We start from the raw sequence: 25,219 nt of genomic DNA, 5'->3' as shown, positions 1-25,219 counted from the left end.
GATGGGTGGTGTTGTAGAATACTCGCCCAAGTGAAGCCATCGAATCCAAGCCCTCTACTGCCCAGTCATGTAGCTCCTCAGGTACCCCTCCAGCCACTGATTAACTCACTCAGTCTGGCCATCTGTCTGGGGTTGCTAGCTTGTGCTAGGGGTGAGCTCAGTACAACCAACCTGAAGAGCTCCTGCCAGAATCCTCCCATGAACTTGCTGTCTCGGTCACTCACTATGTTCTTAGGAAGCCCGTGCGACTGGAAGACCTTCCTGAAGAACAACTCTGCAACCTGTGAAGCCGAATTACCGGGTGGAGATGGCGAAAAAGTGGGATACTTAGTCAACGGATCAACTACTACATAGATGTAATCCTTACCTTGTGCTGTGGGGAGCTCGGTGATGAAGTCCATGGAGATACTCGCCCATTTCCCCTCGGGGATGGGAAGCGATTGTAGTAACCCGGTGGGATGAATCAACTCCCCTTTGTTCCTCCGACATGCCTCACATTCTTGTACATGCCTCAACACGTCCCCCTTGAGGCCCTTCCATGTGAAACACTCCCTGATTGCCATGTATGTTTTCCTGAACCCCTGATGCCCTGACAATGGCAAGTCATGTGCTGCCTGGAGCACTCTCTCCCTCAATTGCGAGTTGGGAACCAGAAATATGAGCTCCTTGTAGTAGATGACCTCGTCCATCACCCAATAGCGCTCATCTACGTGGGTCCCCTCCAGAATATCGCATGCTCCCTTGTCCTTAGAATATTCAACCAACAATTGGGCCTTCCAATCATGGCAAATGCTCATGAGTGATAGGCTTGCGGGTCTCCTGGATAGGGTATCAACCACCACATTGTATTTCCCCCGCACATACTCTATGTCAAAATCATAGGCCTGCACCTTGCTGACCCATCTTTGCTATCTGTCGTTGAGGCCCTGCTCTCCCATGAAGTGATGAAGACTGTTGTGATCAGTCTTCGCCCGGAATCTGTTACCCACCAAATATTGCCGAAATTTAGCCAAGGCATGCATGATGGCCAACATTTGCTTGTCATATATAGAATATGACCTCTCATGGGGTAAAATCTTCTGACTCTCGAAAGCAATGGGGTGCCCATCTTGAGATAATACTGCCCCAACTCCCTCCCCGGATGCATCACACTCCACGGTGAAGGGTTGGGAGAAGTCCGGAAGTGCCAATACTGGACAAGTACTCATAACCTCCTTAAGGTGGTCAAAAGCTGATTGTGCCCCATCTGTCCATGCGAAATCTCCTCTCTTAGTCAGATCCGTGAGGGGAGCTGCTAATTGCGAAAACCCCTTGACGAACTTCCGGTAATACGTGCAGATTCCCAAGAAGCCCCTCAGTGCTGTCAGATCTCTAGGTACCGACCAATCAGGAATAGCTCGTATTTTCTCCTCATGGACCTTCACCCCATCTGCACCAATGATATGCCCCAAGTAGAGCATCTCGGTCAGCCAAACTCATACTTGGACAGCTTGGCATAGAACTGCTATTCCTCCAAGATACGCAACACCTCCTCCAAGTGTTGGAGATGCTCCTCCCAAGTTCTGCTCTATATCAATATGTCATAAAAAACACCAATACAAACCTCCTCAATTGCCTCCAGAACACATGGTTCATACATGACTGAGAGGTAGCCGAGGCATTGATTAACCCAAAGGGCATGACTAGGAACTCGAAGTGCCCATAATGGCATCTAAATGCTGTCTTGGGGATATTCTAATCCCTCACTCTGATATGATGGTACCCTGAATGTAGATCTATCTTAGAGAAGTACTTGGGTCCTCTAAGCTCATCCATCAACTCATCGATGCGAGGAATGGGGTACTGGTTCTTGAATGTCTTCCTGTTGAGAGCCGAGTAGTCAATGCACGTGCAAGGTTCCATCCTTCTTCACCAACACCAGTGAAGAAGCAAAGGGACTGGAACTTGGCCTGATGTGGCCCAATGCCAACAATTCTTTGATGGCCTGCTCAATCTCGTCATTATAGGCCTTATGATGCCTATAAGGGGTGGTAATCACTGCTTGCACACCAGTCTCCAGCTCGATTGTGTGCTCGAATCCCCTGTCTGGTGGCTGCCCTGGCGGAATATCTCCAAATACCACTAAGTACCTGTCTAGCAAGGCCTGTATGTCTAGAGGTGGTGGCTGGGCTTGCCCCCCAACCTCTGAAACCCTCAGCTCTATTGCCCATGCTATGTCTCCATGTCGTAGATCTGCCTCCATCCTATGCGTTGAGACTGTCTGTGGTGGGTACGAATGCATGCCTCTAAGGACCACCATTTTTCCATCCAGGCCGGTGAACTCCATCTCCAACTTCTTCCAATCAGTGGTAACTCGCCCAAGGGAGTACAACCACTGGACACCCATCACCACATTGGTGTCTGGCACATCAACCACAAAGAAATGGTCTGTCATAGAGTAGTTCCCCATGGCCATTGTCAAAGTGGGCACATACCGAGTGCACTGCATGGTTCGGTCACCCGGCACCAAGACTGAGAAGCCCTCAAACTCAGTCGTGGTGAGGCCCCTCCTCTGAACCAACTAAGCATCTATGAAGTTGTGGGTAGCCCCACTGTCAACTAAGACTGACACCTGCTGCCCCTATATCGTGCCTCTGATCCTCAATGTCAGAAATTTGGGGACCCCACATAAAGAAGCAAGGACTCCCTTGGATGGGGCAAAGGATGCCCCCCCTGTGGAGGTGGTGGTGGTGGTCCCCTCTCTCACCGTCTCCCACACCACACTCCTGCTCCACCTCGTCCTCCTGGTCACTATCTGAGAAGACCTCGATGTAGTGGGCTTTGCCAGTTGTGCACCGATGGCCTGGTGCCCAAGGCTCCCAACAAGTAAAGCACAACTTCCTCCTCTTGAGGTCCTTCCGTGTCTCATCATCCAGCTGCCCCCGTTCCTGGGTGATTCTCTGAGGTGGGGGTCTAGTATCACTCCTCTTCTGGAGGTAGGGGGTACGTGCAGGAAAGGGTGCTCGTGTCTTGGTGATGCCCCCCTGTAAATCTCTGGAACATGTAACTGCTTCCTGTAGCGTTGAAGGTCTGTGTGACTTCACCAGTCCATGCAGGGGCTCTTCCTCCACTACTGCTGCCTTTCCCCTATCCTCCATGTCTGGAGTGATCTCCAACTCTCTTTCTCTGCTTCGGTACCTCTGCCTCCTGTATGTAAATTCTGCTGGTCCCCTTCTCTCATAAGAGAAACTCCCCTCGACTGAGCCAAGATCTGGGCTCTGATACCACTGTAATGTTCCTAACTCGGAAATTTAGTGATAAACAAAGCAAACAGACAAACCAATATCTAGAAATGAGATCAATAAACACCCATGAAAATGCTGGAAATAGAAAACTTTTGAGCCATTTTATTAAATCCTCATGGAGCAAATACAACCGTGAATGGAATGGTGCATCTGGGCTTGTCTCGAAGGACAAGCGTGACAAAACCCAGGTGAGCAAATGATGATCTGAGGGCTGCCCAATTGCTGCTCCAGAAGTGATCCATGCTGCCCAGAAACCGCGTTGCATGCTGGAAAGGATGTGCTGAAACCCCTGCTTCCCTTGCTCAAAAAATTATGAAACCTTAGCTCCCGGATTTTCCACCAAAACCCAGGAAGAGTTTGGCCTAGTTCAAACCCCTAAAAACCGACCCCTAAGGAGCATGTCCTTCTTCTCAAGCTGGCAAACTCGGCCTGTCTGAAATGTGCTGGGAAAGCTCTCCAAATCTACCCCAACCACTGAGATGTCCCCTATGGATTTCCACCCTTCTCCCAATTGATCCTAGCGTTGTAGCTCTCTCCCTCAACTCCCACATGAGCCCAGTTTGGCCCTTTGCGCAGTCATCCAAGGCTGTAATTCTAATTGCTCAAATGCAACAATCTCTTGCTCCAAAACTCCTCCCAAAGGCTGGTCTATTGATGTACTCCAACTCTCCAAGTTTCTCTGGCAAATGTTGCTCGGATGAACCCCCAGTCACAACTGTGTGTTTCCCTCCCTTCATGATCCAGAAATACGCTCTATTGGTTTGTGGGCCGAGTGGAATGGCCACAAATCTTCCCCGGTGCTCCTCAAGGTAATCTGAAAATGCCTTCCTAGGGTGGCACTCGTAGTCCCCCGAAGGTAAGGTTGAATCTCCCGCCTGAGAGACTCGTGGCTAAACAACCAGTTGACTCAGCTAAGCAACTTGAGCAAACACAAGTGAGTTCGATGTGCAAGTGTGAATGAATGCCTCAATTGAGGAGCTCTTCCTCCTTATAACTTCATGGGCCACCTTTCTCCCCATGTGGGCCCCTCCACAAACCATACGATTTCCCCTCCAAGGCAATTCGAATTGCCCAAGTGCCCAAGTGCGTTTTCCCACATGGGTGGTCCCCACCTTCCACTGGCAATTTAAGCCATCCTTCCTTTCTCCTAAGTCCCTAAGTAAAAAATGCTTGGGTTCTTTTACTTATCAAAATTTTAGGCAAAATTGTGGAGAGACCAAAACCTATTACATATTTATTTGGGAAGGGACATGACAAACAAATGTGGATTTAATTCCAGAACATCATTCTTCTAATGTCAACCACAAGAATCTACAAACAACAATATCAATATTGTTGGCAAGTAGATTGAACTTTAACAATTGATCTTGGAAATTCCAACTCCGGTGAATAATTTTGATCCCAACAATGATTGTGGCCGAAAGATGATAGACTCGGTCTTCCACCCAATAACTTGCTCCAAATGAAGCACTCAATCTCTTAAAGAGGAGGCAACTCGAGCTATCTAAGAAGGAAGACTTGACCTACTAAAGGAAGGAACTTGAACCCCAAAAAATTATGGCACTCGACCTTCTTAAGAAAATTTTGACAAATAAATGTCAGCTTGGCCCTTGAAGAAATAATGGCTCGACCTCCCAAGTTGATTTTGGAAAATAGATCTCAATCTCAACACCTAAATAATTGCTCCCAAATCACCTGCAATGAAGTACAAATGAGAAACCTGAATGATTTCTCCACAAGTCAACTAGGGTGGCACCCAAAGTCGACCAAATGTAGCGGAAGAACCAGCTAGGGTGGCACTCAAAGTCCACTGAAACCAACAAGAAAGCCTCTCCTAAACGCCTCGTGCTAGACTCACTCGAGCCCCACTCAACCATCAAGAGAATAATCATCAATCAGAATGAATGGTAAATGGCCTTCTCTCCCCTTTTATTAGACTTTGCCAGATCTTCTCCAATCTTCTAGAAATCTCCTTTTTATTATTTTATTGATAATCTAATTGTGCATTTTTCCTTCTTTTCTCCATGTGACTTTTGTACCTTTTTATTTACCCATTAGATAAAAACACTTTCCCCCCTTTTATTTAATAAGTGACATTTTACTTACTAATTAAAGTAACTTGTATCCCCAGAAAATGCTTAAGTTGCCACCATGATCACACTGACCACCCAAAGCGCCTTTTCATCATCATGTCTTGTAGATATTTTTGTCCCGATTCCAACGAGCTATTACTCTAAGGTGTTCCTCCAAATAATTAGCCCCAAATAGCACCTTAAGCGTAACTAAAATATGCCCGATAATAACTTTGTTTTAGAAAATCGTCGAAATGTAATAGAACCAATATCGAATTGTGCGGGATTGATTTTGATGATGAAAATGGCAAGCGATCGCAGTTGGACCCTAATAAACACATCAAAATTCTGTGGGCCCACCAATAATGCAATCCTGCTCTCGTGACCTCGTTGACATAAGCTTTGGAAATCTCTCCTAATCTCATTACAAGGTAATCCAAAAATTGGGGACATTATAGTGTAGGTGTGCATTGCTTTCCTTGTAGTTGCGATACTTGGTCTGTCTTTGGAGACTAATAAGGAGCTTCCTCTTGGGAGTCTTTTTTCCCTCTAGATTATGCACTTGTCTTTTCTTCTTTCTTGTCTTGGGATTTCTCAATATCCTTTTGGGCGTTCATATCTTATTCTAGTAGGTTCATTTGAAATCACTGTTAAATGTGTTTGGGTTAGATTATTCTTCAAAAGTGAAAACAATGTTATGAATGGACATGCATCTTATAACAATCTAGACAGAGTTAGGCACTTTGTCTAGGCCATTGTTGGTTTATTTTCTAATTTGTTTTTTCTAGTTTGTCTTTGTGAGTCACCCTATTCTCTTTTGCAAAGATATATGGAATCAATTTATGTCATCCTGATTGCGTTTGCGACCATAATAGGCATAGATCAAATCATATACTTGATCAGCGTAGTGCCAACTTGCCAATAGGTATAAAATACCTCGATATGCAACCATCCCCATCTTTATACAACCAAATATTCTAGTATGGTGCATGTCAAGGGTTTTTATACCTATCGATGCCACATTGTTCAGGGTTTTGATTTGTTGCTAGTTTACTAAGAATGAGAAAAAAACAAAAGTGAAATTGTCATCATCTAAATATACTTGCTTAACATGTGTAGACAATGATTTAAACCTCTATAAGTCATTGTTTAGGCATTTACAACATATTTTATTTAGTGCTTAATGTTAAAAAACAAGTGTGCCTTTGACAATGTATTTAGGGTTTGAAGTTCAAATTTAATAGTTCTTCATGCTTTGACCCATTTCATGCTCTCTTTTATGTAAATAAACAAATATGCATAACAAAATGAAATATTATATATGACTTAGATGGGTTAAAGGAATTAAAAGCGCCAAAACTCTATTTTTCCTTCTCCAAAGATACTAAATCTTGCCATGTTCTAAATTGAAATAGTTTATCTTGTGTTTTAACTTTTTACTCATAATAAATTGAAGTTAGAAATGAGTACCGAAATGTAAAATATTATTTTTCGGATTATTTACAGGGTAAGTCATTAATTCATAGTCGATATTGATGAATATTAGTTTCAACCAACCAAATTTTCATGATTTTTAACAATCCACTTAGCACTCATTGCATTGGGTTATGCTTAGAGGGGTGAAGAAGTAGCATTGATACCAATAAAATAAATTTCATAGAATCAATCATTGTTAGTTTTCCAACAAATTAACATTTGGTATTTAATTCCAAACATTAAATCACTGAATAAACACACAACTAGGTTCCTAACAAAAGTATTCAACGAAAGCAAATAATGATCTGAATCACATGAATCACAAACATATTTCTGACCAACAAATCAATTTATCATTAATAAAACTCAGTACCTACTTGGGCTCTTGTCCTGGGATAATGGCCCTATTGAGAAAATACAGATTACAATATTTAGGATCTGATCCAACAAATCTGCTCTCTGTTGCAGATCTAAATCTCCAACCTCTTTACACTCCCTTGGACCCAACACATGCTCACTGAGATATCGGTCTCAATCTTGTGCTGTTGTTGTGTCTTCTCCCTCTCCCTAACCTTGCTTTTATAACTTTACATTGCACCAAAACCCTAATCCTAACTCCAACCCTAATCTCAAAGTGAATGATGACTGAGATTAGATGTCATTTCACTTGAAATTGATGGCTAAGATTAAAACTTATTCACTAAAGTAAATTACTTTCCTTTTCCTAAGTTTTATTAGCTCAATAAGCAAACATGTTAATATTTGTTTTTCCTTAAGTTAGACTTAGGCTAAGTTACATCAACAACTTGCTTAACCAAGAGCAAGTGTTCTAAGGAGATGTGGGCGACTTCTGCACGCCTAGACACAAGGCTTGTGCAAAATTACATGCCTGAGCTACATTCTTCAATACTCTCTCTTAGCGAGGGAGGTACTTCTGGAAGAATCTCCTCCACTCGGATCTATTTCCAATCCCACCATGCCATCCTTTGCTGTCGTTGCTCCCTGTGAACCAGAAGACTTCCTTGCTACTTGTTTGGAATCTGCATTGAAAACCCGTTTCTCCCAATCATGCTCCTAGGAGGCTGTTCTCGAGTATTCAATGTTAGCTCTTACCAACCGCCCTTGACAAATCTGGAAGAGGCCTCCTGCCCATCTTTCAGAATAGAAAATTGGGTCCCCCGTCTCAACTTAGTCTTTAGCATTGTTTTAAGAAACGACCGTTTCGAAACCGAAACGACCGGGTTGATCCGAGCCAATACCTTTTTCTATGACCCGGCCTTTGGAACGGTTCGACTGGCCGAGTCAGCCAACTCGGCCGTTTCCGTTATGACTCGGCCGAGTCATAAAAAAATGCCCAACATCATGTCAAATTGCGATTTAATAAAATTTTAATGGATTTTTAAATTGTTTTTTGGTTGGTTTGGACTCCAAGCAGTTATAAATTTTCATGGTAATGTTAAATTCTTAAAGTAAAAGTGACATTCTCCTTAATCTTCATTTTCATCCTTTTACTTAAATTTTTAACATTACCATGAAATGACTCAGGATGTTTGAGAGTGGTTTCGACCTCATTGGATTTCATATGGAGAAAGTAGAATTTTAGATTTCATTCAAAATCCAGCAGACTTATCAGTTTTTTAGGGTTTCAGGATTGGAGGATTGCAATGTTTCCATTGAATTTTGTCATGTATTAGGGTATGGATTCTGGAACTCGTATTTAATCAAGAGCACCAATCCCTCTATGTACCTTGATGTTAGTGACATTGGTTGTCGAACTCCTCTGGGATTCGCTCCCAAACCAAGAGCTTCTCAAAATGTCACTCCCGCTCCTGTTTTCGCTCTCGCTCCTGCTCCCAAGTAACACTGAGCAAGATGACATTGGCAACTCTAGTAGTAGCCAGTAGTACTGGTCACAGAGTTTTGTTGTAGAGGCCGTTTATAGACTCCTTGGTTATGTGTTTTTGTTTTGATCTCTATATCATCATCGTGTATGTATTGGACAATGTACTGGGTGCCATTTTGATATAATGGATATATTCATGAGCTTACTTTGATCATATGTTGTCTTCTATCTATATTCTAATGCTGTGTGTTTGGAAACATGAATGCAAATCTTTAAAATTATGTGTTCTTATAAAAAATAAATATTTAATGTATTTTTTACAAGGACCGAGTCATTGAAATCGAGCCGGCCGAGTCGATATCGAGTCAGAGTCGGAGTCGGAGTCAACCCTCGGCCGAGTCGGAGTCGGAGTCGGAGTTTTAAAACATTGGTCTTTAGAGCCTCCTGCTCAATCTCTGTCACTAACATTGATCCTGTGCTAAGTCCTTCTAACACTGCTATGGGTTTGTTTTGGTCTTTTGTGACAACCATGAACTTTGCTTCCAATTCTTCGATTGGCACGATCTCCCTCTCTTCGAGGATTGACCTCTGCTAATTCTGTTGGCAAGCTTGGTGCTGTCTTTTGTACCATGCTTTGCCGTTTGAACCTTGCCGACACTTTTACTCACAACATGTTGCAGCATATCCCCTACCCAACGACTCCTTGTTGGGCCATAGTGCCAATGGAAGCAAAGTGCCACAAGACGTTATAGTCAGGCGCAAATGGTTCACACAAACCTGTTCGGGACCTTAGCTGAACTTAGTCCTCGATTGCTCGCATCAACCAGTAACTGCTAGCCCACTCTTGACACGCCTCTGCATTGTGGTTTCGTGTGTTGATCAATAACTCTAGCCGCTTTCTTGTGTGCTCAGACAGTTGGCCTAACAAAGAACTTGTATGTTCTTGGTGCACTTCCCTCGATTAGCGGCCTCAACTTGCACTGCACACAACTCCCTTAACCTTGGTGACTATCCTTCATGACACGACCAACCGTTGTACCACTTGTGGTTGACTGCTCAACCTATACAAGCTATTGTTGTTGCACACACCTCCGTCTGTGTGCTCCACTAGCTCGGGCTAGCCCTTCTCTGCAACCCATGTCTATCTGCCCTCATTAGCCACTATCTTCAGCGAACACTGCTCCTACTGCCAACGACATGGTCTTCTAGTTACAACCCTAAGCCGCAACCCTGCTATCGTCTCAACTTCACTGCTTTCCTACCCCAACTGACTGATACTCACATGGCTCTGGCAGTTGCAGGCTTATTGCCTACAAGTATATTTGTCTTTGCGCACTATTGGGATGTTTGGTTGCATCACGACACACCTTTGCTTTAATACCATGTTAGTTTTTCCAGCAACCCAATGCTCGGTATTTAATTCCAAGCAATAAATTACTGAATAAACACACAACTAGGTTCCCAACAAAAATATTTAGCGGAAGCAAATAACAATCTGAATCACATGAATCACAAACATATTTCTACTCAATGAATCAATTCATGATTAATAAAACTCACAACTTACTTGGGCTCTCGTCCTGCGACAATGACCTTATTGAGAAAATACAGATTACAATATTTTGGACCTGATCCAGTAGATCTTCTCTCTCTTGCAGATCTAGATCTCCAGCCTCTTTGCACTCGCTTGGATCCAACACAAGCTCATTGAAATATTGCTCTCAATCTTGTGTTGTTGTTGCGTGCCTTCTCCTTCTCCCTGGCCTTGCTTTTATAACTTTACATTGATCTAAAGCCCTAATCCTAACCCTCACCCTAATCTCTATGTGATTGATGTCGAGATTAGATCTCGCCTCACTTGAGATCAGTGGCTAAGATTAAAACTTATTCGCTAAAGTAAATTACTTTACTTTTCCTAAGTTTTATTATCTCAATAAGCCAACATAGTAATATGTGCTTTTTCCTAAGTTAGGGAAGTTACATCAGCAACTTGCTCAACTTAGAGCAAGTGTTCTAAGGAGATGTGGGTGAGTTTTGCATGCCAAGACACAAGCCCTGTTCAGAAATACCTTCCCAAGCTACAAACTTCAACAATCATCAACCTTGGGGCTTATCATGTGGTCCCACTCGTAACCCATGTTCAAATTGGAGCTAGAAATGAGCCCCAAAATGTAAGATATCATTTTTGGGATTGGCTCAAGCATGTTTAACTGTGGATTTTCTCCCCACAATCAAGATATTTAGCTTACTACCCCATTTGTAAAACCTTACCAAGTAGTGTGTTGTATGAACTATTTAGCTAGAGCTCCCTAAACTATTCAGTTTAAATCTCCAAAATGTTTCAAATATAAGTTGTGGACATAATTTGTAAATCTACACATGGTCTATACAAGTTGTCTAAGATCCATAAGTGACTAGGCACATGTACATCTACATATGCTCAACCTTAAGTTTGGGTCCCCGTGCCAATTAACCATCATAACTTAACCAACATGTGACATCTCACCATTGCTAACCCCATTACCTTGGTTGTGATGTTTGAACTATTTGTAATAACACTTAGCATCAAGTTGTGACTTGTCATGCCACCTTTGCTTACCATCGGCCCTATGTTAAAGCCTCTAGTCTTAGTCTTGATGTGAAATGTAGATTGGAGATATGTGAAGTCAGGTTAAGGATGGATTAGTCTTTCCCTTTGTCCTCTACCCTAGGGGAAAGTAAGTGTAGAGATATGACTTTCCATTGTCCCTTTGTTAAAGCCTCAAGTCTTGGTCTTTATATGAAATGTGGATTGGAGGTATGTGAAGTTGGGCAAGGATGGATTAGCCTTGCCCTTTGCCCTTTGCCCTATGGGAAAGTAATTGTAGAGGAATGTGAGGGGAGAAGAATAAAGTGTGGGAAAAGCTAAGTGGAGGGAGAAGAATAAAGTGTGGAAAATCTAAGTGGAGTGGAGGCAAGTGAAGGAAGGAGGATGTCGATTACCTCCATTCTACGGGGAAGTGAAGTGTAGAGATGAAAAGGGAAGGAATATGAGGAAGTAGAGTAGAGCAATATTGGTGGAGGCATGTATGGATGGCAAGAGTGGATCACTTTTTCCCTTTGCCTCAAAGGAAAGAAAAGTGTGAAGTGTGGGAAGGCAAGGCAACACAAGTATGGGAAGTTAAGAATATAAAGGCAGTTAAGTGGAATGTAAAGGAAAAGGGAATGGTGGGAAGGGAAGAGTGTGGTAGAGAGAAAATGGTGGGAGGAAGGAGTGCGAGGGCAGAGAAGGGATTCTATATCCTACTTTTTGCCTTGGAAGGGAAGGGAAGGCAAATTCAGAGGGGAAGAAAAGGAAAGTAAGGATGGTTGGGAAGGTGTTGAGGGCTTTGGACGATTAGGGGTGGACCTATAAGCTGCCCAAAATTTTAGAAACAAGGGACTTGAGTCCAAGAGTTTAGTAGGTAAAAAGGGGCTTTGAAGGATATTAATAGGCTTAAGGAAAACATAACTATAAGTAGGATAATAAGTTTGCCAGTGTTTGTGCATAAAAGCAAAAATGTTAGTTTTCAAACTTCTGTGGATTTCTTCTGTATATGGAGATTTTGGATTTTCCATAGTAGTAATCTAATTTTGTCAATGTTTCAAATCCAAGAGGATCCATCATCAAGACAATGTTTGAGGAAAGATGAGACAAGTGGAGGAATAAATAAATAATAAAAAGACACAAAAACAAAAACCATAAATGGTCGACTAAAACCTAAAAATATAAAATCCAAACTAATATTATAATGTGTAATAATCTAATACTTATTATATTTAATTATTTAATATGATTAATGATAATAATATAATAATAATAATAATTAAAGAATTTATTATTTTTAATTATGTAATATGATTAATGTTAATTTTATTTTTAGTTTGTAGCCGACCATTTATGGTTTTTGTTTTTTTGTGCCTTTTTATTATTTATTTATTCCTTCGCTGGTCTCATCTTTACTCAAACATTGTTCTGATGATAGATCCTCTTTTGGATTCGAAACCTTGACAAAATTCAATTACTACTGTGGAAAATCCGAAATCTCCATATACAAAAGCAAAAATGTAGATTTAACATAGAACACTTGTAATAAAATCATGACAAAGTATCAGTAATCTTAAATAAGACCAATTCAAATGACACTACATAATTTTATTTACCCCTAATTCTAGGCTAAAAAAGCACAAACGATTATCAAACAGCAATATCACAGAGTGTTCAATGTTCATAATGGGAACAATTGGGCAAACCAAATTGCACATCGTTGTTATCAGTTCACAAATATAAAAAGGGACTATTAGTATGCGTAAATAGTATATTGGTAAAAATTGGGACATACTAGGAGTAAATGAGAAATTTTATATATATATATATATATATATATATATATATATATATAAGCAAATAATATATTGGTAAAAAATTGCCGCATATGAGGAATAAGTAAAATATTAGTATTTATATATGTATGAAATTTTGACGTATATTCTCAAACAATTTTTTTGTTTTGTTTATTTAATATTATTACTTTTTAAGACTATTTAGAGATATTTTCCTTTTTTGGAATAATTATGCAACTGATTTTCATTTTGAGACTTTGAAGTCATGCTTGCCATCTATAGTCTGCTTCTTTCAGTATTTCTTGGGTTGTTTTGGTTAACTTGAAACGTTAGACATGTAGAGGAAGAAACATAATAAATGAAATTTTGAAACCTGGTATATGTAGTTGTCTTGGCTACCCACAAGCAAGGAGTATGTCTAAACTATAGAATAATTGATGACTCTACACTATAGAATAATTGATGACTCATGGGATAACCATTTCCAAAGCATGATGACATATATTAACTTCGTTGTTGGTTAGGGTTGCTCCGAGGTGATGTCTAACTTGGATGACAATGTTCCCCCACGGGTCGGTGAGGACTCTAGTGGTAGGATTGTATTGTATTCCATGATCATTCTATATGGCTTTGTTGATGTGCTTCTTAATTTTCCTAAAATAGCATTTGGTCCATACATTGAGTTTTAAGCTTCATGGAATCAGTATGTTAGTTTGGCAGACTAAGTCTTTCTTTGAAGTGATGGGTTGAGGATTGCCTCTCGAGTCCCCTTATGTTAGGTTTCTTGAATGCACCAATTGTCTGGTGCCCAGAGATAAGTGGAGTTAAACTCTTTAAGCTTCGCAAGCAGATGTAATAATCACTAGAGGGATACGTAGGATAATGGACTGTGATATATAAAGAGAGAATATGCAGTTCAATGTTGGGTACGGCTTTAATTATGCAGACTAGGGAAAAAGGAGTCAATCATGTGGATGATTAAGTTGTTTTAAGATATAGGGAAGCATATGGTTTGTTGAGCCGGGCCATAAGTTTTTCAGGTGTTTTACGATTGAGGGTAACATGTGGGCTTTTGTCGCAAGACATTGCTCCTATATTCTGTTACCGCATTGAGGATAATTTGGTGTCGCCTCCTATATTCTAGTGCAGCATTGTTTTATTATCTTCTGATATAAATATTGTTAACTGTTCTTGGTGGATAGGTAGATAATGCACTACACAAGACATGGTTTGCACTGTTGTATAGTTGCTCACATTCTATTGTTTATAGCTTGTTTTGATGAACGACATTACAGAGGATTCATTGCTATCTTTATTTTCACTCCTTCTGAAGTTCTTTCCTTTTCCAACCTCCTCTTCACAGTTGAAATTAGCACAGTTTTTTTTTTTAAACTAACTTTTGGCAAATAATGTCTTCCTAATCCTTTGTAATGTAATCCTGTGTTTCTTTAAGGCAGGTAGATTTAGTAACAGAGACTGATAAGGCCTGTGAGGAGCTTGCGTTCCAGTTCCTGAAGGAAAAATACCCAGAACATAAGGTGTATTATTAATGTTTTGATTTATTATTCTTTCCGGTTTTGTTTAATTAGGAATTTCTAATCAGCCAATAAAAATTGTGCAGTTCATTGGCGAAGAAACTTCTGCAGTTCATGGAACTGACGATTTAACTGATGCACCCACCTGGATAATCGACCCTGTGGATGGAACCACGAATTTTGTTCACAGGTTCAGTTTAACTTTTGAATCCTATGCTTCTTAATCGTGTACTAGAATAGCCTTTATTTTCGACCATTCTAGTTGAGAAAACATGAAGAGGAGGAAAATCTGTATGCATGAAGGATGACAGTTTCGGGTTGTCCTTCCTTTTTTTTTAGTTGTTCCACTTAATACACATTGCCAATGACATTTCTTGCACAATTATTTTTGAGGAGCACATTTAGATGACATAAATGTCTGGCAGGTTTCCTTTTGTCTGCATTTCAATTGGGCTTACGATTGGAAAGGTTCCAACTGTGGGTGTTGTTTACAATCCGGTAATTGGTGAGGTGAGATATTGCTACTGCCCTTTAGTTGTTTTATTCCATATGGAAAACTAATGACGTCATGGAAGAAATCTCCACAAGAATCAAGATTTTGAGAATAAAAAATCAATAATCCTAGATAAGACATCTTAAGCAGGTTGAAGTTTTTGGAGCATCGAAAAATATATTATGATATATCTTATAAAAAACATAATAGCAAAGATGAAGCTTGGTGAACATGTGTGGACAGATGATTACACAAAGGATTTGAAATAAAAATCTTATACCATGAATTTTAATGATGGTAAGTTTTATTATTTTTGAGAGGGCACATGCATCTGGAAGGTCTAGGTTAAGTGCATCATATAGTAAAGATTGTTTGATATAAGCATGTCCATAGATTTCTAACAATCTACACTGGCAGATCCAAGACTATCAGATAGCAATGAAGAAATAAAGTTAGGAGCAACTAATCTGCATTCTACCTTTTTTTTTAATATAAATGCATTATAATATATAAAAATATATACTATATAGAAAAAGCTCTTGCTCTGTTTCACTCCTAGGATTTTGTTGGAAAATGGCACTCCCGGTACTCCCGTTCCTGCTTTGCTCCCATGCTTTGGCAACCTTGCCCTCAAGTATCTGAGCACATGTTTTGCAGCAACCCATTGCTCCCACCTTGATTCCATTATGAACTAGCGTAATGTGTTCATTGCAAAATATATATCTAGTCTGGTATTGATCAAATATTTCAAGCCCAAGGAAAATCTCCCCTGGTTTTCTCCAAACCCCCAAACCCAAGAAGTAATGCATCATGCTGATGTCCTTCATTGCAAGCTCAATTGTCATATTTGCTTTGCACATTGCAATAAGCTTCTCTATACCTGTAAGATACAAGTCATCTACATGTAGCCCCAAAATAAGCAGTTTAGTCTCAACAAATATGTAATATGAATTATAATTTGCGTCACTTTCGGTAGGGCCCTAGGTTTGGATATTAGGCTTCCCTACTCATAAATTATTGTTTCTAAGCAAAATTCAGGGGGATGCATAGATATCTCCTTTTAGAGGGGATGCCCAAAAGCCCACTTTTTTGAGGGGGCTCCCACAAGCACCGCTGCACCCCTTTTGTGAGTTCCTTGTATTTCCCCAAGTTTCCACAAAAAGGGGGTTGTGGGGAAATGTTCCCATAGGTGTCTCCCCATCTTGGGAGCGTGGGAAACATGGGGAGAACGATCGTACCCTGGGGACGCGTCCCCATGGAACATTGGATATTTTTGGGTGAGAGATGAATAGGTGGTATTCATGAAAATTAGGAGGGGTATTGGTATGCGTCCATCGGGGAAGCTACTGCCATGGTAGAATCATTTACTTTAGGTGATCACAACACCCATGTAGTTGATGTTAATTTTTAGGGTTAGATTGTTCTTTGCTGTAGATAATTGCATTTATAAACTTTTTCATCATTTACCTATTACATTCATCCCATAACATCATAACATCATTAGCAACTATGAAGAGAGAACAATAACATTGTCAATGCAACGAAATAGTAAAGAACAATAGAAGAAAGGGATGCACAATTGAGACAACAGAAATTAGGTCAGAGACCAAGGCAAAATCCCACAAGGGGGAAAACCCAACCAGATTCTTTTTCTATTAGATATTCATCAAATGTTTAGCTGAGATACAAAGTACAATCATAATGAGTTACAACAATCACGTCAGGCCTCCTAGGGCCAACCCAAGCTAGTTCACAACTTCATTTGTGAACTGAACGAAACAAGTCATCGAAGTTCTTCCATCACTGACATGTCATGCTGAAGCCATAATTCACTGTTATAATACGACTTTCACCAAAGTCTATTGCCATGTCAAGGTCAGTGCATTACTGTCAAGATCACTGATATATTAAGATAGGGTTACTATCAACCATCATAGTGCCATCAAGAGTACTGTAATCACAATCATCATGGAGCAAGGTCATTGTCATATAAATTACTGTCTTAAGGTCATTCTCTTGCCTCAGGGTCACTGCCCATACAAGATTCATCATTTCATTCAAAGCTGCCATCATTTTATGAATACATAGTCATATTCCAAAGGGAAAAGATCACTGCATCAAGGTCACTATCAAGATTACTATAATACATTATCACTGTCATATGTAAGTTCCATGTCAATGTTGTTGCCATATTGTTGTAAAGTTTTCCATAAACATATGTAACACTACTAACATATATATGGAAGCTGACATGTATTACTTACAGGCCGACCTTGAAAATCACAATATGTGATTTTCCTTTTGATATTAATTAAATATGTATTTAACACACGCCATAGCGAATGCTTGTACAACCCAATTTGTACCACATTAATTCATAATAATAATTCTTTTATCAATTTGAATTCTTCTTTGGGGCGATATGGGCTCCCCTTGGGGTCTTAGGGTTTCTATGGGGAAATTCGTTCCACAGCTGCCCCATTTTTCAACAGTTGAAGGGCATGGAGATGCAAAATTGCAACTGGTATGTGGTAAGAAGTTTATGTTTAAGAATGTATTTTCTTTTTCTAGTCTAAGTAAGAATTCCCATCTATGTTAGCCATATTGCAGAACAAAGTTTGCATATGAAAGTCATATTCACAATAGGCAGATGCTTGGTGAAGGACAAACATAGTGGTAAAGTTATTGCTTCAGGAGGGGAGGAGTATGGCTTGTATTGTAATTTGTGACTAGGATGTGGCGACGAAGGATTCAGAGGATGTGATTGTGGAAGATTAATGAAGTTTGTGGACAATGGAGATACCAATGCCACTTCACTTTGCATCAAAGAAAGGGCATTTGTGTTTATGACATCTTTCTCTTTTGAGTAGAGGGTAGAGATGGTTGTTTATCTACATACTATTTAGGAGAAGGGAGATGTATATTAGCATTGGTAAGGGAGCAACAAAGGGAAGTTGTTGACATGGATTGATCTTGGGGAGAAAGCAAATTCTTGGAGCTTGTACATGTTGAGATCTTGTACATGTTGAGATCTGTGGTTCAATGGTCACATCATTAGTGTTTGTTGTAGGTGCTTCTATGCTCATGCATAATCCATTTACAAGCTTTCACATGTTTACTGTAAGTTAACACTTGTAATTCACATAGAAGGACTGGACTACTTATCTGATAAAACAATTTTCTGTTGGTGACTAGAGGAGAGGTGTCATGTTAACCTCCAAACCGTAGGTGGTCATGAGACTTTTTGTCAGGCCAGGCAATAACTCTCTGAAGGCAGAAAAACTGATTCGTCTGATTATTCCATAGGTAGGTTATTGTTATATACATTAGGAGTGATTGTTCAGTTCATCTTCCGATGACTGTTCACATTCCTGATTTATTTATTTACAAATTCCCCAATCATGAAGATTAGGTGTCAACATTCCCCCCCTTAATCTGAAGGGATGTTGGTGAGTCCAAGCATCATTCTGAATCGTTCAAGCTTTTCCTTTGCAAGTGCTTTGGTGAAGATGTCTGCAATTTGCTCATTTGTGGAACAATGACAGAGATGGATTGTTTTGGCCTCAACATGATGTCGAATCAGATGATATTTAGTATTGATATGCTTTGTTCGATCATGGAACTTTGGATTCTTGGCCAACTTTATTGCAGAGGTGTTATCAATCATGAGTGGAGTTGATTGTACTTGTTTTACCTGCAAATCTTCAAGAATTTTCCTGAGCCACACAATTTCTTTCGTTGCTTCAGCTGCTGCCAGTATTCTGCTTCAGTCGTGGAATCTGCTGGAACTGATTGTTTGCGTGATCTCTAGGAGACAGCTCCTGATCCAAGACTCATAGCATATCCTGAAGTAGATACCCCAGTTTCTTTGTCTCCATCGAAGTCTTAGAGTATCCAATCAAGATGAAGTCGTCCACCTGTGTATACTTGATTCCAAGGTCTTGAGTTCCCTTCAAGTACCTTAGAACTCTTTTTGCAGCAGACCAATGTCCCTCACAAGGCTTTTGCATGAACCTGGAGAGGATTCCAACAGCAAATGAAATGTCTGGTCTGGTAGTAGTGAGGTAGATGAGACTTCCTGCAAGCTGTCTATACTTTGTTGCATCCTCAAATTCCTTTCCTTCAATAGATGTGAACTTTAAGTTTTGTTCCATTGGAGTAGAAAGAGGATTGCACTCTGTCATGCCAAATCTGTTTAACAAATCTCCAATGTATTTCTTTTGAGAAAGAAATATGGATTTTGGATGTTGGGTTACTTCAGTGCCAAGATAGTAATGAACATAGCCCAAATCAGTCATTTCAAAACTTTTCCCCAATTCCTTCTTTATGGATGCAATGTAGCTTTCATTGTTCCCTATCATTAAAAGATCATCTACATATACCACAAGATACACAACTGTTTTGCCAACTTTCTTGACAAATAAAGTTGCATCATCAAGATCAAAATGGTTGAAGTTGAGTTTCAGAAGATGCTCAGTTAGTTTTTCATACCAGGCTCGCGGTGCTTGTTTGAGGCCATACAAGGACTTCACAGGTTTGCATACTTTATGTTCATGTCCTTTCACAACAAATCCTTCAGGTTGGGACATAAAAACATTCTCTTTTAGATCTCCATTCAAGAATGCAGTTTTTACATCCATTTGATGGACTTTCCAACCGTTTTGAGCTGCTAGTGCAAAGAGTGTCCGGATGGTGGCCCATTTTGCTGTGGGGGCAAAAGTTTCCTCATAATCGACCCCTTCCTTCTGTGCAAAACCTTTTGCCATAAGCCTAGCTTTGTGCTTGTCAAGTGAGCCATCAGCTTTGTACTTGTTCTTGTAGACCCACTTGCAGCCAATTGGTTTGGTTCCAAATGGAGGATCAACCAGCTTCCAAGTGCCATTCTTTATGAGGGCATCATACTCCTTTTGCATCGCTTCTTTCCATTCATCATGAGAAGCAGCTTCTTTGAAGGAAGTTGGTTCAAAATCTGTAGACAAGTTCAATTCACAATCATAAGTAACATCCATATCAACAGGTGAATTAGAGTCATCTACATCACCTCCATTTTTTCGGTTTGAATTTCTGGTTCTTGTTTTTCCAATTTCATCAGGATGAACACTTTCAAGTGTCTTTGTTAGCCACTTTGGGGGACCTTTCTGAGATGGTCCAGGCTGCTCTGTTGATTGAGTTGGAACTGAATCAAGATTGAGTCTCCCAATTCTATCAATTACATCACTTAAAGCATCATCCGTTGTTGGAGTTTCATGCAGAAGAGATTGTTCTTCAGAAGAAGATTCCACATGTTGATCTAGTATAGGAATCCCCCCTTCAAGATGTGGAATCTGATTATCAAATTCTTGAAATGATTTCGTTTTTGTGAATCTATCCAAGCGATCAAGTTTCCGCTCAACAACATTGTCAGATTTGGATGATTCAAGAAAAATGACATCTCTAGATACAACAAACTTTTTATTTACTTCATCATAGAGGCAATATGCTTTAGAGGTGCTTGAATACCCCAGTAAGATACACTTACGACTTCTAGCACCAAGTTTGTTTCTATGTACCTTTGGTATCAAAGCATAACAGGTGGAACCAAAGATCCTGAGATGTTTTACCGAAGGAACATGTCCATACCACAATTCATAAGGAGTCTTGTTTCTTATAGCATTAGATGGACATCTTTTCTTTATATATGCAGCACATAGAACAACATCAGCCAAAAACATTATCTTTACATTTTTGAAGAAAAGCATGGATCGTACCATATTCAAGATTGTTCTATTCATTCTTTTAGCTACACCATTTTGTTGGGGATTATAAGGCATAGTTGTTCGATGTTTGATCCCATGTTGGCGAAGATAGTTTTCAAATTCATTTGATGTATATTCTTTTCCATTATCAGTGCGAATAGACCCAATATGAGATTGTGCATCATTTTCAATCCATTTATGAAAATTCTTGAATGTTTGAAAAGCATCAAATTTGTTCTTCAATAAATAAACCCAACACATTCTGGTGTAATCATCAATAAATGTCATGATATATTTATTTCCATTTGTAGAAGGAACAGGCATTGGACCACATAAATCTGAATGAATGAGTTCAAGCTTCTATGTGCTCTTGAATGTGAATCATGAAAACACTGTTTGCTATGCTTTCCTAGAATGCAAGCATCACATTGCTTATGTTTCCTAGGAATTGTAGGCAAACCAGCAACACCATTTTTCTTCAATAAGCGGAGACTGTCATAGTTTAAATGTCCAAATCTAGCATGCCATAATAAACTTGATGGAAGTGTACCTTCTTCATGATGAGAAATATATGAGAAATTGTTAAATTTGGACAACTAGGTCCAAACTCCATGTTCTGATGCTCAGATTAAGAGGCTAATATTTTTGTTGGATTCCTCTTTCTGAGAGGTGTAAAATCCATATAAAAATAGTCTTAATCCGATGAGCAGAACTTATATTTTGAATTTATTATTCTTAATAAATTATATGTGCAAAGGTCAGCCAGTTTTGTAATGTAGGCTCACATGCCCAACAGATGTGTCACACACCCTCATTGATGGATATATATATACAGGAAAAGTTGGAGAGAATTGGAACACAACACAACTCACATCTTCCTCTCTCATCCTAAAAAGTACGAGCTACCTGGAGGACGAATTTCAGCCACACGTGGGAAGGACGAAGAGGATGTTTCTGCTGCTAGGGTTTCGCAGAAGTTTGACCAGCGTTGACTTTGGTCAACGCTTGGTCCAAACAAGCTGAAAACTTGTGGGAGGTTCGATTTTTGAAGGCCATTCTACCTGGCACAAAAATCGAGGTCAAAGGGTTGACCGTTTTGCTGCTGCATTGACTTTTAGCTTGCTGCCCCTGCGTTGACTTTTCAGGACAACGTTGACTTTTGTAGAACTGACTTGGGTTGACTCATCTACTGGTTGGAGGGTTGTTGTGACACATGCTGGGCTGGCTGACCAAAGGAGACTTTGCTGGTTGAAGCATCTTGTTGACCGCCGAAACAATCACATACATTTTTCTTGTTTCTGATTTGTCTTCTGTAAGATTTGCTTATATGTTCTATCTGCATTTTGCTTATCTACTTGTATGATTGCTGTGAGAAAAGTGAAATTGCTCTTAGCATAGAACATCTACAAAACTTTACATGGGATCAGAGCTGAGGTGAAGACAAACTCTATCTATAGCAATCATCATCGAAGGAAATGGATTCCTCTAAGCTTGAATTCAGGGAGAATGACAAGCTGACTGGAAGTGATGACTTCCATGCCTGGAAGATGTTATTAGATCTCAAATTAGAAGATCATGATCTCCTAGATCATGTGACAAGGAAGATTCAAGAACCTCCATCAAATGCCTCTGCTGCTGTTAAACACATTCTTGAGTAGTTTCCTCCTCTCCACGTCTGGGATTTTGGTGAAGGTGAGAGATATCATGAATGATAGGCTGGTCACTAAAGTAATGCCCTCGCTGCTGTACGTTGCCCCAACTGTAGATACCTAGCCACAGGTGATACCCTAGATGTAGTGATGCCCTAGCCGCAGTAAGCAACAGGCTTATGAAGAAATATAAACGCAGTCAATGGGTCAATAAAACGTAGTCAACGAGACCTGTTCACGCAACAGAACTTTGCATTCCTCTCTGCCATTCTACGTGAACTTGGGATACATATATACGCTATACAGGTATGGCCATTCTACGTGAAGTTTGGATACATATACATGATATATATATATATATATATATATATATATATATATATATATATATATATACGCCATACAAGTGTGACAATTATAGCCGCAGTTGAGGAATAATGAATCCGCAAGAAATGAAGGAGTCGCAGTAGGGTTTGACTGCACTTTGTTTCGGTTTTAGATACAGTTATGATCTCGGCTGTATGGAGCAGTAATGACTTCGATGAGGACACAACAGTGAGGCAAGTTCTGGGCTAAATACATTCTCAAATTGCAGGTGCAAATCTCGGATAGATGGACCAGAGAAGATCTCAGATGAGGATGCAGTTTTGGCATGAAGTCTGGGCTAATCATATTCACGGCCTAATAGAGATCACAGTGATCCTGAAGATACTGTCTCAGTCTCGGCATATAATCTCGTTGAAGAGAATTTCAATGATGACTGTGTCTACTGCAATCTAAGCAGTGACAATCAAATCAGGAGCTACAGTCTCAGTATACTCAAACGGAGCAGTGACGGATCAACTCTCTCGGATCAACGAAGGTCATCTTGAATATTATCTCTATTTCATATATATTACTGTCTCAGCATAACCAGATTAATGAAGTATGTTTAGGTGATGACATTGATTCTCGGCATCCCTGAAAAAGGAGATATATCATATCAATAGTCTCCATTGTATTCGGATCTAGTGATCTCGACATGAATATGATCTCAGAAGCAGTCACAATGACAAGGGTCACAAGAAGTAGTAACATGATTATTACAGTTTAAGTATAATGAAAGAAGCAGTACAGTGAAGTGTTGTCATGGTCTTTATGGTGTAGAGATCCTAAGGGCAACCATTCTCAACAATAATACCATCCCTAACTTTGATGAGCTTCTGTCTAGATGTATGCAAGAAGAAACAAGGATGAAGGAATTTGATAATGAAAGAAATGCTGCCTATGTTGCTCATTCCCGAAAGAAGAACTCTGGTGGAATCCAAAGGAAAGAGGAAGGCTCACTTTGAAGGAAACCATCCACCTTCTAAAAGGACCAGAAATACCAGGTATGAGGAGTCTAATGTTGTTGATAAAAGAAATGAGTATATTCTAATATCTGCTCTCTCAGCTGCATCTCCGCCCGACACTATGGATGTCTGGCTAATCGATAGTGGTGCCTCAAGACACATCACCGGATTCAAGGAAGCACTTTCTGACATGGTTGAAAGGGATACTAATCTAGAAATTATCCTTGGGGATAATGCCACTTATCCTGTGAAAGGGACCGGGACTGTGACCCTCCACTTGTCTCAAGGACAAGTCCTCCATCTACAAGATGTACTCTATGTACCCAAATTGAAGAAGAACCTTGTGTCTGTATCTGCCATGGAAGACAAAGGATTCAATGTAACTTTTTCTGATGGAAAGGTACTCATGTGGAAGAAGAGCTTCAAGGAAGCTATCTCAATTGGTTTTAGAGTTAGTACACTCTACCAGGTTGGAGGGAGTCCGTTGGGAGCTATGACTTGTGATACTATCCGTCAAACCGAACTATGGCACCGAAGATTTGGACACCTTCATTATAAGGCTCTTCCCGAAGCAAGGAAGGTGGTGACAGGGATGCCTGATTTTGGAAATAATCATAAAGGTGTATGTAAGGGCTGTGCTGAAGGAAAACATACAAGGGGACCTTTCCCCTCAAGTGTCACAAAGACATCTAAGATATTGCAACTGGTCCATTCTGATCTTTCCGGTATGTTGCCTGTAACATCCCTGGGGGGATGTTCTTACTATATGACATTTACTGATGACTTCTCTCGCAAAACCTGGATATACTTCTTGAAGAAGAAGGATGAGGCTTTCATGTGGTTCCGTACCTTCAAAGCCTTGGTGGAAAATATGACCGGAAAGAAGATCAAGATTTTGAGGACTGACAATGGCACTGAATATGAGTCAAATGAGTTCAAAGACTTTTGCAGAGAAGCTGGCATTAAGAGGGAGACTACCACTGCATATACTCCTGAGCAGAATGGTGTTGCTGAACGCAAGAATAGGACTATTGTGGAAGCTGCCCGTGCCATGCTATGTGACCAGGGTCTTCCAAAGTTTCTGTGGGGAGAAGCTGCAAATACTGCTGTGTACATTCAAAACCGATGCCCTCATTCCGCTTTGGACTCCAAAACTCCCGAAGAGGTTTTCTCTGGTAAGAAACCTGATGTCTCACATTTTAGAATTTTTGGATGTCCTGTCTATTTTCATGTGCCGAAAGAAAAGAGAAGTAAGCTGGATGCTACTGGGAAGAAAGGAATGTTTGTGGGCTACAGTGAGACTTCTAAGGCATATAGAGTCTATGTACCTGGTCAAAGGGAAGTAGAGATAAGCCATGATGTCACTTTTGACGAAGATGCTTCCCTGAAGAAAGTAGTAGATCTTCCTAGATCTGAAGGAAAGCCTCTCATTCTAGTGC

General features: G+C 40.2%; 1 protein-coding gene across 1 annotated transcript in view; it reads left to right on the top strand.

Moving 5' to 3' along the window:
* The window catches only part of VTC4 (Inositol monophosphatase family protein), a 107,907-nt gene that overhangs the window by 39,549 nt on the left and 43,139 nt on the right, over nt 1–25,219 (top strand). The window contains exons 4-6 of the mRNA XM_089373090.1: nt 14,495–14,575; nt 14,659–14,762; nt 14,998–15,082. Coding sequence (XP_089229216.1) covers nt 14,495–14,575; nt 14,659–14,762; nt 14,998–15,082 — 270 coding nt within the window. The remainder of the gene's footprint in view (nt 1–14,494; nt 14,576–14,658; nt 14,763–14,997; nt 15,083–25,219) is intronic.

This window comes from Pinus tabuliformis, chromosome 8, assembly GCF_031772625.1.
Source record: "Pinus tabuliformis cultivar Carrire ecotype Pingquan chromosome 8, CPIR1, whole genome shotgun sequence".
NCBI lineage: Eukaryota > Viridiplantae > Streptophyta > Pinopsida > Pinales > Pinaceae > Pinus > Pinus tabuliformis.
Note: the sequence above shows the minus strand (reverse complement) of the source record. Positions and strands in the feature narration are given on the sequence as shown.